Below are 17,326 nucleotides of genomic sequence, written 5' to 3'. Positions count from 1 at the left end.
GATATATGTAATTATATAAAACAAGGGAAAGGTTTTTTTCCCTCCTGCCCAAAGCATAAAGTCTATAAGATAGGGCAAGGGTTCTCAACTCCAGTCCTCACGCCCGACCCCCTCCCCCCAACAGGTCAGGGTTTCAGAATATCCCTGCTTCAGCACATGGTGAAGCAGGGATATCCATAAAAACTAGCCTGTTGGGAGCCCTTGAAGGCCAAGTTTGTCAACCTGTGGCAGGGGATGAGTTAAGCAGCTCATCCACGAGTCTGTCCTTTTACTAGCCAAAAAAAGACTGAAAGACACAAAAAGGTATTCTTTCAATAAGCTACATTTCCAAACAATTATCTACCCCCCCATGCAAAAAAAATAAATAAAATCAGAACCATTAACTTTTCCAGCTTTTCCTAGAATATGTAACTCAGAATCATTGACAATATATTTTTTAATAGTTTTGTTAAGATGCACATTGGGTATGTTTTTTTTTTATACTTTATTTTAAACAGAAGAAGCCTAAAAGGGCTCCATAACTACACCAATAATAATAATAAAAAAAAATAACAGAAAAGATAGGCATCTTCTTTTAGTGTAAAAGTCTGTACATTTTATTTCCCTTCCTTTTACATATCTTCAGGGGTAGGAAAGGATTCCTTAGTGCATGTTGCCGGCACTAGCAACCACAATGGCTTCCTGGATCTCTCGGATAATCAGAATCCGGGTCAGCATCTGCTCCATTTGCTCTCTGCTGATTGGCTGGGTGGAGTACCAGATCGGGCTATTCGGGGCAACCACAGGCTCTGGCGTCAGGTAAAACGTGTCATTTCGACCTTTCACACTCTGTGGGCTGCAAGAAAGAATCGCAAAACATTAGGATAAGTTTAGTGTTAATTCTCTGGTCTTCAACCGCTTTTTTTTTTTTTTTAAACATATGATTGAAGCAGGGGGGTCTCTGGATCTGAACCCCATTAATTTCAGCTCTGGGGACCCCCCCTGGTTCCGGTAATACAGACCTCCGTAGCGGGTGCCGGAAGCCGCTTGGCTAGCAGGGTTCACGTAATGGCGGAGTTTCAAAGCTCCCGCGCCCTGCGGGCCAATAGGAAGCCGTGACATCAGGTTCGACTTCCCATTGGCCCGTGTGACACAGTGGCTTTAAACTTTGCCAAGACACCAACGCCAAGCAGGGGGTCCCCGGAGCTGAAATGAATGGGATTCAGCTCTGTAGCGCCCCTGCTTCAACCCTATGTTAAAAAAAGCACATGAACTGTTCTTTTAAAGTGTATTATCTTTATGTTGGGGCTATGTTAATAAAACGGTCAGAATGTGACGGCTTTGTGGGCGTGCACTGCGGTCTTATTACAGGGTACAGTAGGGCCCCGCTTTACACTCATACGGCGTTTCCCAATGTATACCCATATTCATTAGGTTTGGCGCTTGTTCCGTTTTTTCCGGCATGACGCGCTCAGCAGCCAAGTATCCGGCTGTCACTAAGCAACAGTTTTAGCGCGTGCGCAACTCCTTGCAGATGCCATTTGTCAGCAAACGGTCTGTTTGCAGCTCTGCATTCTCCGTTTTCAAAGGTACAATACAGTACAGTAGGGCCGCGCTTTACGGCGCCGGCCTGGAACGGAACCCGCTGTATGAGCGGGGCCCTACTATATCACATTATTGTCAGTGGATGGAAATATTCCACACTTTAGTATGAAATTGTTGACATGCTATTAAGAATGTTTTACTATATTGTAAAAACAGTCAAATCAATGTAGCGGAACAGTACGGTAATTATTATTTATGCAAAGTATCTGATGAATCTGCATAGCACACAGAAAATTTAACTTCTCAGGGTAAAAGTTACATTTTTATATACTGGCCAACTGCAGTACTTAAGGGCCACCAACAGGCCTGCTATTAGGGATATCCCCTCTTTAGCACAGGTGGCTCAGTCCTTAAAACCTGACCTGTTGGTGGCCCTTAAGGACTGGAGTTAACCACCCCGTACAATAGCTGACTGAGGGTCATAACCTAAAGTGTATGGAGTGCAACAGCCCACATGCACACGGCAATTATATTTTACGTACCATTTGAAGAGGTAGAAATCATACAGTTTAATGGGACATCGCAACGGGTTTTCTGGGTTCTCCGTTTGCTCTGCATACATGTCATCTGTAACTGAAAACCCTGACAGATCAGGTGGTGTCAGAGAAAAGTAGTCATGAGATTTAGTAACGGCATATAACATTCTGGAAATTAAAATAAGGAAACTGGTCATGGGATCTTTATGCAGCGTAGGGTGGTGATTCAGCCGGTGTTATACATAGTCGGGTTACAGACCCCTATGACTTATGCCAGCAAGGCGAGTTGTAGGAAAGCAGCACACCTTTTCAGAAGTTACTCACTTCTCACTGCCTTGTCAATTCATCTTTTTCATGTAGAATAAAAATGAATCCTTTAGGTGTACAGGAACTTTGAATACTTGTATCCATTAAAACAGTGGTGCTCAACTCCAGTCCTCAACACCCACCAATAGGTCAGGTTTTCAGGATCTCTCTGCTTCAGCACAGGTGGCTCAATTAGTGGCTGACTTTGAATGAGCCACCTATGCTGAAGCTGGGATATCTTGAAAACCTGAGCTGTTGGGGGGGTGGGATTTTGAGGACTAGAGTTGAGCACCCCTGTATTAAAACATTTGACCGTACTCATACAGTTAAACCCTTATTTTTAAACAGCCCTTTCTGCCTACAACCAGGCATCAAAATAAATCCTGTCATAAGTAAAAAAAAAGCTTCATTTTCCTACTACCGCACACATTTTCTGTACCCCAAAAAGTAGCAGACGATATTGCACCTTGTAACTATTATTTAACGCAATATTTGTTGCGTTAATGGGGATAATAACGTCTGTTACATTGTTACATCTGCATACACACACGTACACACGTCTGTGTGCACACGTTCACAAGGACTAAAAACACAGGGCGCCAGAGTGAAAAATATTGCTCTTATATTGTTACCTTTCTGCCCCGTTTGGTGAATACCGAGTGCTTTTAGGTACCGGATACTCGTGCTCTTATCCTTTGGGTTGGAAGGATTCTTTTTTGTCTGCCTCAAGACCTTGGAAAAGGCCAATTTCATGTGCTGATCAACTGTTTTCAACAAAAAATACCTGTCGGGAACAAAAGATTCCTGCTTAAGGCAAAGGCTTGATTCCAAATATCTAAATTAAAAAAAGAAGGTTAATCTACAACTGATCTTTTCTAATGATACTGATTGCTTATTTCTGGAGTATATGGTGACTCCGTCTGTCAGGTTATTTGCTTATCTGGCACCGACCCCCCTCCCGCCCCTTTTAACATTTTAATAACAAAATGTGATAAGATGGGTAATAATTTGTTGCCCCTTTTGATGGTGCTCATTACTTACTTGGTGTTAAAAAACATAAGAGTTGTGAGTAGTGTGGCAGGAGAGTGTGCACCCAGCTGCTTGCACTCCCAGAGCATCTCCTCTGTCACATGGCTCGGGAGGACGTAACCTGCAACAGTTACATGCAGTTACACACATGTTATTAAAGAAGCCTCAAGTAAGCCTAACACATGCATTATAATTAAAGATGTGACAATAGGTCTGAGATATACTGGTTTATGGTAGAAGTTCATGGAAATAGTAAGTAAACAAATAAGCCAAAAAAAAAAACCAGCAGTATCCCCGATATAAGACTGCTTGAAATTAATGAATCTGTCAACGTGTGTGTAACACACACACAATATTACCATTGCACTGGTTGATAGTGGAGGAGCTGATGGGTTAAACATGTTCTGTAACATTTATATATATAACCCTGGCTGTGCTCAAAGCTGTGACCATGCAGCAAGCTTAAGCCTATAGGGAACCATGTTAAAAATGGTTTTTGAAGCAAAGAGTGGCACTGCGTGCTCATTTGCATGTCATTTCCCAGAATCCCTTGCTGCAGTGGAAGTGCTGTGTGCTGGGTGATAATGGTGAAGGGCGGGGTTGCAGACCTGCCTTAGACATGCAGATGAGCACACAGTTATATTTGCATATTTGCTTTGCAATGGAGGGTTTTTGTCACTTTTTTTACTCACCATAACTTAACTCAGTATTATTATTACACACACACACACACACGAGTTTGTGAATCTTACCTATAGGTGTAATGCGTGGCTGGAAACTTTTCAGCACCTCGTGCAGCCACTCTGTGAACTTGATGTAGTACGTGTCCGAGAATATATCATCTACTCTCCCATTCTCACAAAGGTACTGAAATGACAACACACAAATGAGAGGTGAAGTATAGTTACCGTAATCTTGAAAAGCGCTTTACAACATCTAGAAGAAATAAACAAGGTCTTGCCTGTTATTGTGGACGGTCCATTTTAATGGTGCCGTGGACCAAATCGAGTAGCCTGTATCAGGGGGGTGGGGGCACAGATGAAGGACCAGAGGGGCCCGAAATATCTCCCCAGACTAAGGCACATTAAGGACATTTCTTTTACATGGCGAGGCTATCTATTCCCACTGGATATGGATACTTGATGGACATACCTACGACGAGACTATTCTCTTGGTATGCTGTTCTAAATACCTCAGAGCCCAAGATGAAGGTTTTCTGGAGACAACTACCACAAACGACATTGACGATCTTTTGATACGTGAAGGGTAAACTTCTCACCTTCTGAATACAAAGGAAAATATAATACAGAACGTCCGGGTCATAAGCCTCCCCTTCTCCATTCCGGGATTCTTTCGTCATTAGACACAGCCCATAATTCAACTCTGCAACGGCTGACGATACGAGATCCTCCTGAAACCTCAACAACTGACGCCCTGTGGAGAGAAGGCACAATTTCAGCTCCTTGTACGGCGAATGCACCAGCAATTATTACAATGGTTTTCCATGAGTTCCATGGTCAGTCTATACAACCTGAAGACACCGTCCTTTACTCATTGACTTTGTAACATCTTGAGTAAAAGTTAAAATCAACAATCCTTCAAATAAAGCACCAAGTTAGGGCTAGTATACTAGTTCTGTAAAGCACAGCGATTATAAATAAATGAACACTAGTTGAAGGAACAAAGTCCCAAATACATAGTTTCTATTGACCAGCTCACCTAACCCATACAGTACTTTAGAATGTAGTGGCACTAGATTCAATGTTTTAAGCTATTTTCTTTTAACAATTCATGAGCAACATAAATGGGCACGTGATTAGGCTTGTTAGCCATGTGCCACGTTCTCAGGAAGTGGCACTCGCTAAAATACTTTTCTTAAAGCTTGCCCGTTTTTAAAGGAACACAGGAAAAATGGTGTTCAATATTTTTATATTTGTGCTTTTGTTCCTATTGGGTATATTCCAACAGAGATATTTACAAGTATTCCCTAATACATTTATCCCAAAGCAATAACAATATAGGAAGAAATCGAAACAAACATACTTCCTATGGGTGCTAATCTGTTTTGGGATTCCTTTTCCAGCTCTGCATTCTTGGTCTGTGTCCAGTTTTTCCAGACTTCGAGTCCCTCTTCTGGTTTCAATGAATTTGGGAGCATTAGTTCGGGAGAAAGCGGAGGTTGTTGCTCAACCTCTGTAATTTGAACGGTTTGAGCCTGTGAGAATAGAAAAGCCACTGAAATTTTACCCACAACATAGACACCAAGATTGCACTTCTTACCTTATAACACCTTCCCTGAGACATACCACGAAATGGGCTGCGGTTTTAAGCTTTAAATGGCAATGGGAGGAGTACAACGCTGGATATGAACACCACTCCAGATATACAAGTTTGCATACAAAGGAGGGAAAAAAATAACCCCCCACCATGTCCGGAGAAATTCAAAATGAGTTGACGGGGGAACGCAGCACTAAACAGATACATTTATTTCACTCCTGCTGATTAGGCATTTCAGCAATAAGAAATTAGTATAACTAAAAGGAGACAAATATAACATGCGCAGCTAAATTACTACTTAACTCAGGAGTTCTCAATTCCAGTCCTCCAGAGCCACCAACAAGTCTGGTTTTCAGGCTATCCCAGCTTCAGCACAGGTGGCTCAAACTTCGACTGAGCCACCTGTGCGGAAGCAGGGATATCCTGAAAACCTGACCATTTGGGGGGTGGGAGGTTATCTTGAGGACTGGAGTTGAGAGTCCCTGACTTAACTGAAAGAAGCAGTTCCTGCGATTGCCCCACTTCTACATGTGGGAATCCCTTAAAAAGGGACCTTAAAAAAAAAAATGGTCAACCAGGACACAACTTCGTTTACCTTCTAACTAGTGCTAATGATCACCACTGCATAAAGACATTATAAAAGCACGGCAAATGATTTTATTAGATGTTCCTAATTTTCTTTATCAACTTCACAGAGTAAAAAAGTCATATTCCCGGTCAGTGGATAATGCACGTGGAGTGTGTGTGTTGAGATGGGCTGTCAACATGCATTTCATTTAAGACCGGTTTTAATCAGGTGATCTTCAAATTTCCTGTTCCTGCTAATTCCATTATTCTCCTCGCTGCTGAAAGATTGGACATGCATTGCTTGGCTACACACTAGCAACATTTCTAGTGATGGAGGTTAGCAAGCTTAGTACAAAGCACCCTTGTGATTTTTCAGTGTCATTTCCATCTTGCTATTCTTTCCATATCAATGTAGCAAGCACTTTGTACCACTGTTTGTCCCATGTGTCAGCTTACAATTGGCGGCGAATCAGTAGGAGAATATCCATGAAACGCAGGTTATAATGAGAGGTATCTCTTTATGCACCACTGGGCTTCACCTTTTCTCCCCGCAATCTGCATTAACAAAATCCAACAAGTTTAAAGTGGAGTCACTTTCTGGCTTCAGCCAATTTGCACAAGATGTAAGAAGCCATTTCTTACATTTCATGCAACCGTGTTCCGAAAGATGGAAAAACACACATTCTCTGCTCCAATATTGAATTATTCCATAGAGCCCCTAAAAGTGCACGGGAGGCAGCAGTGTGTGTGTGTGTGTGTGTGTGTGTGTGTGTGTGTGTGTGTGTGTGTGTGTGTGTGTGTGTGTGTGTGTGTGTGTGTGTGTGTGTGTGTGTAAATTTTTTTTTTTTTAAATTGATGGTATTTTGTATTAGAAGGCTTGGTGTTGAATCAAAAATAGTGCCAGCTCCATGTAAACCAGGAATCTTTGTCACATGTAAAGATCTTCAATATATAATATGCCAACGTAGGCAGAATTATAATATTAAAAAATATATATTAAACATCAGGGGTGTCTTCCTGTTGTAGCTTTATCTGATATGCAAGGTATTGTACCACATACACTAATACATTGTGTGCTGCACAATGTATTTCAGCATCTCACACACACACACACACACACACACACACACACACAATTCCCCTCCCCCCTATTACAGTCTATCTTATATTAAACGTCAAGAGCATCTGTCAGGTAAGGAGTACCTGTTAGTTTAAAATGCTTTGGCTAATGTTAGCTAAAGGCCAATTCGAAAATTGCTCATTGCGTGTAAAAAGCTTTGGTTCCCCTTTGAAAAGCATGGGCTATAAAGTAAAACATTATTTGACTGTGGTGTGATCATCACCGTCAAACAATGCTGAAATGAAAAGCTCTGCAGACACAGCCGAGAGCACAGGCAAGAAAAGACATTTGTAAAATTAAATATGGTAAGCTACGTTCCTAGGTAGACAGGAAACAAAGCTAGTTCTTAGGAGAAGGAATTTATTGAACATTGTTTAACCTTGTGCAGTTTCATAGCACATTAGTAGGACCCCAAAAAAAAAAAAAAAAGGATTTTTTGAAAAGGACAACAGTAATTAAGGTAATTTACAATGATTATAAGGTCCATCTGAAAAGTTGGTTTTGCTCATTTCATCTCGTGTTTCATTCGGGTTACGCCGGCGATATAGGAATGATCAAGCTGTTAAATCTGGGTTTCAGGTAATCATTAAACTAGAGAGCGCAGCAACGACCTTTCCTTATTCAAATGATATAATATGGTAAGCTGCATACCAGAGACTATTGAAACTAATAAACTAGTTGAACCCCCTCTTTCCAGTAGAAAGCAGTTAATGCAGGTAAGCATGTATTAACTCCAATTCACTTGACGAGATGTTCACACATTACTCAAAGAATGTATTCCTTGGTTTATAAAATGTTAAAGAAGCATTTCATGTAATGACACTAACTATGCACCTCCCTTTCCAGTCCCTCAAGCTATTTTATCTTAACACAAAAGTCTAACTTTAAAGGAGCAATCCACCTGATGACACAGAAGCTTCTCATTGGCCCACATGACGAAGGAGATCTAAATCCCATTTTGTGTCCCCTGAAGGGGGACCCGAGCTGAAATGAATGCGGACCAGCTCTGCAAACAGCCCCCATGTTTCCTATACATGCGTTGATTAAAATATTTATTGTCTAGATTACCTGAAGCAGGGAGTCCTTCAAAACTGATCTGTGGTCCCATGATCTCCAGGATAATCATTAAAAAGCCACACAGTAATCTCAGAAGGACATTGCATTGGATGGCAAGGTTCCACGGAGCAGGTCCGGGGGACCCCACAGTTCAGGTAAGCTTTAAACTTAACAAGCAGCATGGATTGCTGCTTTCAGTAGCCCAACACAAACCACGTTTTGCGATATGCCATGTCGTTTTGCATGTTACACCGCCCGTAGCGAGAAATATGGGAGGGAAGAGATTGAAATTATAGGGACTATTCGGAGCTCGAGCTCTCCCACAAATACCATACTTCAGGCTCTAGGTATATTTGTTTATATACTGTGTGTATTTCAGACATATTGCACTATGTGTGTGTTTTTCTGTTTATATTCTACACGTGCCTCCTGCGAGATGCTCTCTAACTTTATTCCACAAACTTCAGGCTCTGGGTGCCCAAATATTTAGGCTAAAAAGTTCAATCAAACTTTCCATGAATCTTCAAAAGTTCGAGAGAGAAAAAACAAACAAAATTGTGAGCCAAATTGTGGTAAGTTCACACATCTCTAACCTTCACATTAGTGATTTGGCTACTTGAATCATAAAACTTGAGGTACAATAGAAATAACAAGTGGAAATGAAAAAGCTTTTTAGTGTCCTCGATTTCTAAGCACAAGCACCTGCAAATGAAAATGCTACATTACAAAGCAGTATTCAGAAGAGCCGGGTGTACAAACATGAAATGCTGCCGTTCTCACTCATATCATTGATTATACACACAGATCTGCCATACGCACACAGAGACATACGCTAAATCCTCCCCATGCTTCTCAGACAGGTTTCTCCATCATTCACTGGACAGGTTACCTGCAGCTGGTGCTGCTGCTGCTGCTGGTGCTGCTGTTGGACCTGCTCGTGCAGTGCTGCCTGCTGCTGAGGATCCCATATGTGCACAGTCTGTGGTGTGTTCTGGTACGACCCTGCCACGGCCTGCACTGCCAACGGGATGTGGATATTCCCATTCATGAACTGGGCCGGGAACAGGGAGTTTGCCAGAGTCTGCACCACTTCTTCGTGCGAGTGCTTTGCCATTTTGTCCTTGTCGTCCTCTAACTTTACCGCCGTCATGGTGGTTGGAGAGCCTGTTACGTGGACGGCATTGTAGGCCTCTTGAGGGATGGCAATGTGGGTTATGTTTTGCTGCTGAATATCTCCGCGGGCGTTTGTAGAGTACACCGGGATTGTCCAAGTCTCTCCTGTTGGGCTTGTAATAGTCCCGGTGGCCCCATAAAGATGAGCACTGTCTACTGTCAATAAATCTGGCCTCAGGGACACGTAACTCTGCTGCTGCCCCTGTGGAATGGCCAGGACGGCAGCAAGTGGTTGCCCTGAAATTGCATACGACAAAGTGATGGGCATGTCCACTTTACGTTTTTTTACTGGCTGAAGGACGCTGGTGGTGCTGCACCGGCGCTCTCCTTCCCTTGGGGAGCCCTGCTGAGGGGGCGGCGGTGAAAGTGCCGTTTGTATCTGTATACCACTGCCAATTGACTGTCCTGACACCAACTGCGCATGGATCTGCTGGTGCTGTATGTGGTCATCCTGGATGTCAGAAATCTGGATCTGTTGTCCGGCTTGCACATGCTGCACCTGAATCTGAGCCACCTGCAACTGGGAGTTAGACAGCTGCTGGGAAGGGCTGTGGCTCTGCAGGGACTGAGTCTGTATTGTCTGTGCTGACTGCGTTTGCTGCTGGCCTTGGATCTGCACTTGCACCTGGATCGGTTGCTCGTTAGACTGATGGACAGAGAGTTGGGGGGAGAGCTGCTGTGGTGATTGCTGTACCTGAACCTGCACCTGTGTAACAAAATGTCACCGGTTAGTAGAATACACACCGTTTTTATGCAGTGTGGCATAACAACAATATTTCGATGCACACCAAAAAAAAAATCATTAAATATTAATGAGCGATAAACTCACCACCATTTCAGGTCTCCAGACCGAGAATATTTCAGTAGCTTGACATCACACAAAATGAATCACTACCGGGTCATTTAAACACATAAGTGTGCTATTATTCCTTCTAAAAATATACAAAAATGGTGCAATTCCACACAGGACTCTGTATCCTGTTTTATTTCTCCCATTAGAATGACACTGGCATTCAACATTTCTCAATGTGCAATTCTTTCATTTGCACGTGTGCTACAATAAGAGCAAATTAAAATATCACTTGTGAGCACATTCATGTTTCAGACAGGTCTGCAACCCTGCCTTTCGCCATTATCTCACAGCAGCCAGGGATTCTGGGTAATGACATGCAAATAAGCAGTGTCACCTTTTGCTTCAAATTCATTTTGACATGGACCCCACTTGTGAATGTGCTCACAAGTGATATTTTCATTTGCTGTATGCTATAAAGTGGAGGGTTGTTTTCACTTTTACCCACCATAACTTATTTAAGGTGTGGTTGAAACGTACAAGAAGAGCAATCTTTGCAGAATGGTATGTTTTCTGTGATGGCTTATTAATTTTAAGTAGAGCAACATTACCTAAAAATTTTAAAAGTTGTAATGTTACATACATACAGAATCATACCAAAGCATTGCAATGTATTAGTAAAAATGGAGGTGCTTCTTTTATACTTGGCCCTGGTGGAAGTGAAAACAAAGAGCCACAACAATGTAAAGACTTTACAGATGGGAATCCCCCTGAGGTAGACAAGGAAAAAGATTACCAAAGACAAGAAATGTCCTGAAACAGATCACTTCAGCTGCAATAGGTTAAATGACAAAGGGGCTCAGCTACAGACCATTCCCCCAAGGAAGAATATATTGCATGGGCAAGTAGGAAAGGATTAGACCAAAACAAATCAGGAAATCTGATCAAGCGGCAGATCGTTTTAATGCAGCAGCACTATTCTTGGTCTAGATCTTTTTCATAAAATATATAGTTAAAATATAGATTATGTAATACACTTATGAGCGAGGAACGGAGATCAAACATAAACCTGAAGTTTTCCTACAGCAGAATCAGGGACTTATCAAAACACAGGACCTCAAACTACTGGTCGTCATATGCAGCAAGAAAGTCTAGCAATAGAAAAGAAATGAAACTCTAGGCTGAAAATGGAGCAAAAGAAAAAACACTTAAAGCAGCAATTCCTCTCTCCCAAAATGTGTTTTTTTTTGTGTGCGTGTTTGTTTTTTTAAACACCTTCCTGAAAATCTACCATTTTGTTTCTACCAGGCACATATTCTTGCTCACTGGACAAAACCCTTCATCGCCCGGAAATGGGAGGGACCCTGGGTCAGCTCTGGGGGGCTCCCTAATTCAGGGTAGAGGATTTTTTTCTTCTTTTTAATCTAATAATGTTAAGTGTACTTGCCAATAGCTAGATAAAAACACATCAGTCTCCAAACTGAAACTGTGTTGCTAGAAAAGTTTGAAATGAATCAGCAGCCTTCTGGCCCGTGAAATGACAGGGATGTATTTTGTGTGTACAGTTGTAGAGTTAAACACTTCATTATTACTCTACTTTTGGTACCACCGATTTACATAAAGTACCTAAATTTTACTTTTAGTATAGTTTGGTTACATTTATGATCTGCTTTGCCTAAAGTCTGCCCATGGGAAACTAACCAACATATCTTCTGAAATACCAGAGTCCTGGGACCCCTCGGGGGAGAGGTTGGTTCGATTCAGATGAGGGGCAGAGTGGAGTAGAGTCCAAGACCTGATGAGAGCTTCATGGATCTGAAATGTGATACAATCGACAACGGAGTCTCAGCCACTAACATCTCTCTTTTCTTTGTGTGTGAACTTAAAATGTTAGAAAACTGAAAATCTTTGGCCATATTAAAATATTCTGTTATGGAGTTTGCAGGTGCAGGCCAGGTGCCCCCACAATGCTTAATAAATGGTCCAGAACTCTGCTACAAGCTTATTGTGCAGATAGGGAGCTTTTTTGTAATGCAGATCCATTCTTAGTATAGATGTAAACATATAGTAGCTAGCAATCTTAAATGGTCACGGGCAAAAAACACTCGGTTTTGTAGGCACATTTAAAGGCGATAAAAAAAAAATTAAAAAAATACAGAAACGGTGACACTAGTATCCCAAACAGCACATAAAATAAAAAAACAGAGAAAGGGCACCAAAAAATAATGTCTTGCCAGCAAAAAAACAAATGTGTTACAGAAGATGTGGCATGATGATACTCACATTTTGAAGCAACATGGACTCTAGCAATGTAATTTTTACATGTATATATTATATATTTGGACTTAAACATCAGTATCCTCGTGTAATATCAAACATAGGTCCATATCACAACAATGCAGCCACATCAAAATAAACTGCTTTAACCTTATTTTGTGGCTCTTGTCAAGTCTATGTTAAGTAATCACCACTTGGAAAAGAAAAATGAAAACAGAGCTACTTATGGTCTGTCACCTGGACCTGTTGTGGTTGATTTTGGATCTGCGATTCCTGTTGCTGCACGCTCGTGGTCACTGGACAGGCGAGTTCAAGCAGCGATCCGGCCACTTCTGTGCTGTCTGTGTAAATGCAATTAACACCCTGCTGATAGACCATGGTGGTTGTGGGTGGCTGCTGAAACTCCTGCAAAACATCAGGCCCTTTTGCAGCCAAGGAATCCAGGAACTCTTTCATCCTGTGTTGCGGGATCGCCCGGGCCTTAATGCGGACATATTCTTCATACGAAATGGTGTTCTCCAGAGAATTATTCATATCGTACAGCCTTTGCAAGTTCTGGACAAGTTAAAAGGAGAAATATGGTAGTTAGGATCCTAATATAAAGATGACCAACTTCCTTATCCCCAAAAATAAATTATGAAGACAAATATAGTGAAGCAAGAAAATCATTACAGAATTATTATTATTAATGGACAGAATGTAAGATGTGTGCTTTAATAAAATAGTTTTAAAGGGCAGGCCCTTGTTTTTATTTGTTGCTATTCTTTATTGTGGTTTTGTTATGTGAATTTAAAGCATCTTCCCAGCTCCACAAGAGAGCCTCTTTTATAAATAAGTAACTTACTTTTTATTTTATTTTGTAGTGTGAACACAAGGCAGCACAAAAAAAATTACTAAATTGTCTCTTTAGCAAATAACTGTTAATGGGATACAAAATGTCTAGCGAAATCTATGCAAGTCCCTGTTATTGCCAGTAAGACTTTATTTCTAGTGCATAACTGAACATCCAGTCATTTATACACACCCCGAACCTTAAATGCAGGTTTCATTTGCCAATTTTGTAGTTTTAAGCATCCTAAGTTTTGTGGATGACTTTAAGGCTGCGTCCATAGACACAGCAACCGTGCGGAGGCTGAGGGAAAGCGGTGCTTTCCCTGGCCTTCGTTCGCGCCCCGTCCGGGGGCGTGTCTATGGGCGGGCCAGTGATGTCACGGAGCTGGTTCGCCCTCATTGGGCAAACCGCTCACTTTACCGGCCAAAAAAAAATTCAGTTTTGACTGATTTCACGCGCATCGCGCACACCCTCCCGCACGCAGTATAGACGCGATCACTGTCTTAGGCAGTCTGATTGCGCAGCGTGCGGATGCGTCAGCACGGTCTGCCCTGCTATGAACGCAGCCCAATACAGTATCTAATTATATATAGCATATAAAAATATTACTTGTGAGCACATTAACGTCTTAGACAGGTCTGCAACCATACACATACATCTAAAACAATTACCATAAAAATGTGGATAGTTACGATAACTGGATTCAATAGTGCTTATCTGTGGGTAATTTCTATTACCCCAGGTATTGTAGCCCTGGAATACCACTCCAGACATGGCTGTGTCTAAACGTATGTACAAACAATAGGAATGAGGTCTGTACCGTGTTATATTGTGTGAATGCGCCTAATAATTTAACCCTCACACTAATAGAGGTCCAACAATGCAGGGCTTAATTTAAACTCCTTAGTGCAAAATGGGCATCCAATGCTATGCTTCATTTAACCTATTCCGTGCCAAATGCATTACCTCGCTTAACGCCTCTATTCCAGCAATGCATTACTAAATCAAACATGTTCCGCTCCCGGCAAGGGTTAAGGCTGTGACCCGGGGACAGTCTGTGCCCCCCCTCCCCGGGATTTCCTTCCCTTCCTCTCGGGCGCGCGCACGGGGATGCGGGAGCGCGCGACCCAGGAACTCCGCGATATACAATGGCGACTCGTGCAGGGACACCCGAGCCCAGAAGCGGGGCATACGTCACACGTGCACGGTGCGTGTGCGCGTCATGTAAAAATAATATATAAATCAGATTATACACGTTAGCAGTCAAATATAAAATGCATTGATCCAGAACAGGAAGAACCCACAATAAAACTGTGCATACGTGTCTATTTTCTGGGGTGTGTATATACACACACACGGGTTATTACCAATGTTAAGTGCACTGACACCCACCTCCCCTCTCAGCGCGCTCACGTACCTCTTCTCCTTTCTCTTTATTTTATTTATTGTTTTGTCCCCTCTCCCGACCCTTCCCGCGCGCGGCCAGAGACGCGCGCCCGCGCGCTCTCAAGAGACGCGTTGGCGCGAGCCTCAAGTCACGTGGCCCCGCCCACTTCCAATGGCAGACTCGCACGCGCGTCACTCAGAAAAGGCGATGCGCGCCCTTAACGTGCGCGCGGGTCCCCCTCCCTCGTCAGCGTGCCGCGAGCTAGCTCCTAGAAAAGCCCGCGCTTTCTCTCCCACCCCATATCACAGCAGGAGCTGTGGTAACGCGCATGCGCGCCCCTATTTTGCCCTGACACAGTAAAGGGAGCGCGCATTGAGAGGAGGGGGGGAGGTGAGTAATCTCACTCCCTCACCTTTCCCTCCGGTGGAGCGGAGGTCCGCCCGTTACCTGCAGTGATCCCCCCCCCCGGAAGAAGGCCCCGGGGGTCCCGCCCAAACTCGGCTCACTCACCCCCCACTCCTCCGTTGGTCCTCCCGCTTCCTCGGCTCTCCCTCCGACGGGACTCCTCCCTGCGCCGCCTCCACCGGTCCAGCCTTCCGCGCGCTCCTTTTTCCGGTGCCGCCGGCGATCCCTTGTTGATGTATTATTATGATTCCCCGATAGATTATTTTCGCCTTAGAGCTCCCTGGGCGCCATCTTAACATTCAACCCCCCGTCAGCCAATCGCGGCGCCGCGCTCGGTGCTCGCGAGAACTCTGCTTCGAAATCTTGCGAGAGTTGGGGGGAGGCTCCTGGGTCCCACTTAAAGGGGACACGCTGAGCTGTGAAGGGCTCAGGTCACAGGCTGCAGTGCTATGTCACTGGTAGTAATTACATTAAAAAGTTAAAAAATACAAGGGTTTTTTTTGGTTTAAAAAAAAAAAATCTCAATAGTCTTAAACCACACCAGTTTACTTCAATCTCACTTTTTTATTTCTTATTTTTTAGTGTGAACACAAGGCAGCTAAAAAAACATTACTAAATTATCTATTTTGCAAATAACTGTTAATGGGATACAAAATGTCTACTGAAATCTATGGCTTGTAATCTAGTGCGCGCTGGTGCGTGTGTAAAGGGTAAGCGGTAAAGCGCGCAGCTAGGGGGGGGTCGTCGGAGTGCTAGGTCGCTCTGCGATTGGTTCACAGCATCACGGCGACAGCGTGAAAATACAATTCTCTTGTACTTTCCATGGTCTGCCGCGCCACCGCTCATGGCCGTGCGCGCGCACGTGTCCCTAGTATAGAAAGTTCTGGCTAACACAGCCAATTATAATTGACGCGCACACTATATTACAGGCCTATGACAGTCCCTGTTATTGCCAGTGAGACTTTATTTCTATTGCATGACTATATAAATATATAGGTAGAGGTATCTGTACCGTGTTTTCTGAACTTAATAGTCAAAAACGAATAGACAATACCGTTCTGTGGCTAACGAAATGCTTTTATTTGTGTGAGCTTTCGAGATACACCGATCACTTCTTTCGGCGGTGTTACAATGAATAAAGCAAGAAAGGTTTTTATTTAAAAACAGTGCATCCTGGAATGTATCTGTGATCACCAGGGAACTACAACCCATTCTCCAGGAAGATACAAGACTGCAACAGGTCTTCCCTGACACACCCTTATTATCATCCAGACAACCTCATAATTTCAAAAAAAGGATGGTGAGGAGTAAAATATTCAACAGTATAACTGAATGCGGGACAAGACCATACCAGGACGCAAGATGCAAAACCTGCACAATGCCACACAGCGGGCACAATATAAATACCACACAGGAATCTGGAGTACAAAATCAGAGGAAGGTTCACCTGTTCCTCAAGCAATGTCGTGTACCTCATCATGTGCATGAAATGCCCAGGGGGCTGCTACTACATAGGTGAGACAGGGCAGGGGCTAAAAAAGAGAATGAATCTGCATTGCCACAGCATCACACGCGGAACAAGAGACAGTCCTGTCGGTGAACATTTCTCTGACTCTGGCCATAAGATGAACGATCTGAAGGTGGCCATACTCAAAGGTAATCTTAGAACACCGAAAGAGAGATGGTTGCATGAATACAAATGTGTGCAACTGTTTGGGACACTTAGCGGTGGCCTAAACCGAGGCCGCAGCTTCATGAGTCACCACCCTGATTCGAGAACTCTCTTCCCATGAGTGCTAAAGGCCATGTCTATACATACTGCGCTATATGAATGTACACACAGCTGTCACTTACACATACATATGTACAATGTAATTCGTTACCTATATACCAATAGGGACCACATAGTATCTACACACATTAATAGTAATGCAACACCCTCTTACATTTCTACACCTACCCACACCATTGGTATACACTCCCACTCCCCACACACCGTTTGTAAAGTGCTGTATACACAGTGAGTGCTTTCTAAATTAATATTTAC

At 43.0% G+C, this 17,326-nt stretch overlaps 1 protein-coding gene and 1 long non-coding RNA gene across 11 annotated transcripts; one reads left to right on the top strand and one right to left on the bottom strand.

Annotated features, from left to right (window-relative positions):
- Positions 1–418: 418 nt before the first annotated feature.
- Positions 419–15,608, bottom strand: QRICH1 (glutamine rich 1). 10 transcript variants are annotated; one of them, XM_075574481.1, is made up of 11 exons: positions 15,385–15,608; positions 12,893–13,210; positions 12,080–12,193; positions 9,305–10,294; positions 5,439–5,610; positions 4,675–4,829; positions 4,148–4,262; positions 3,408–3,516; positions 2,999–3,150; positions 2,067–2,151; positions 419–835 (listed from the first exon to the last, which is right to left on the bottom strand). In XM_075574481.1, exons 2-11 carry the CDS (start codon positions 13,187–13,189, stop codon positions 643–645), a joined length of 2,382 nt encoding a protein of 793 aa, XP_075430596.1. In that variant the 5' UTR covers positions 13,190–13,210; positions 15,385–15,608; the 3' UTR covers positions 419–642. The 10 variants fall into 10 exon arrangements, with proteins under 10 accessions (XP_075430596.1, XP_075430589.1, XP_075430595.1 ...); XM_075574474.1 differs by having other exon boundaries at positions 2,067–2,166; positions 15,385–15,607; XM_075574480.1 differs by having other exon boundaries at positions 2,067–2,157; positions 15,385–15,607.
- LOC142468210 (uncharacterized) lies at positions 7,383–10,261 on the top strand. Its single transcript, XR_012788602.1, has 2 exons — positions 7,383–8,570; positions 8,883–10,261. It is a non-coding gene; the product is annotated as an uncharacterized LOC142468210 (long non-coding RNA).
- Positions 15,609–17,326: the final 1,718 nt, after the last annotated feature.

Source organism: Ascaphus truei, chromosome 17 (assembly GCF_040206685.1).
Source record: "Ascaphus truei isolate aAscTru1 chromosome 17, aAscTru1.hap1, whole genome shotgun sequence".
Classification (NCBI taxonomy): Eukaryota; Metazoa; Chordata; class Amphibia; order Anura; family Ascaphidae; genus Ascaphus; species Ascaphus truei.
Note: the sequence above shows the minus strand (reverse complement) of the source record. Positions and strands in the feature narration are given on the sequence as shown.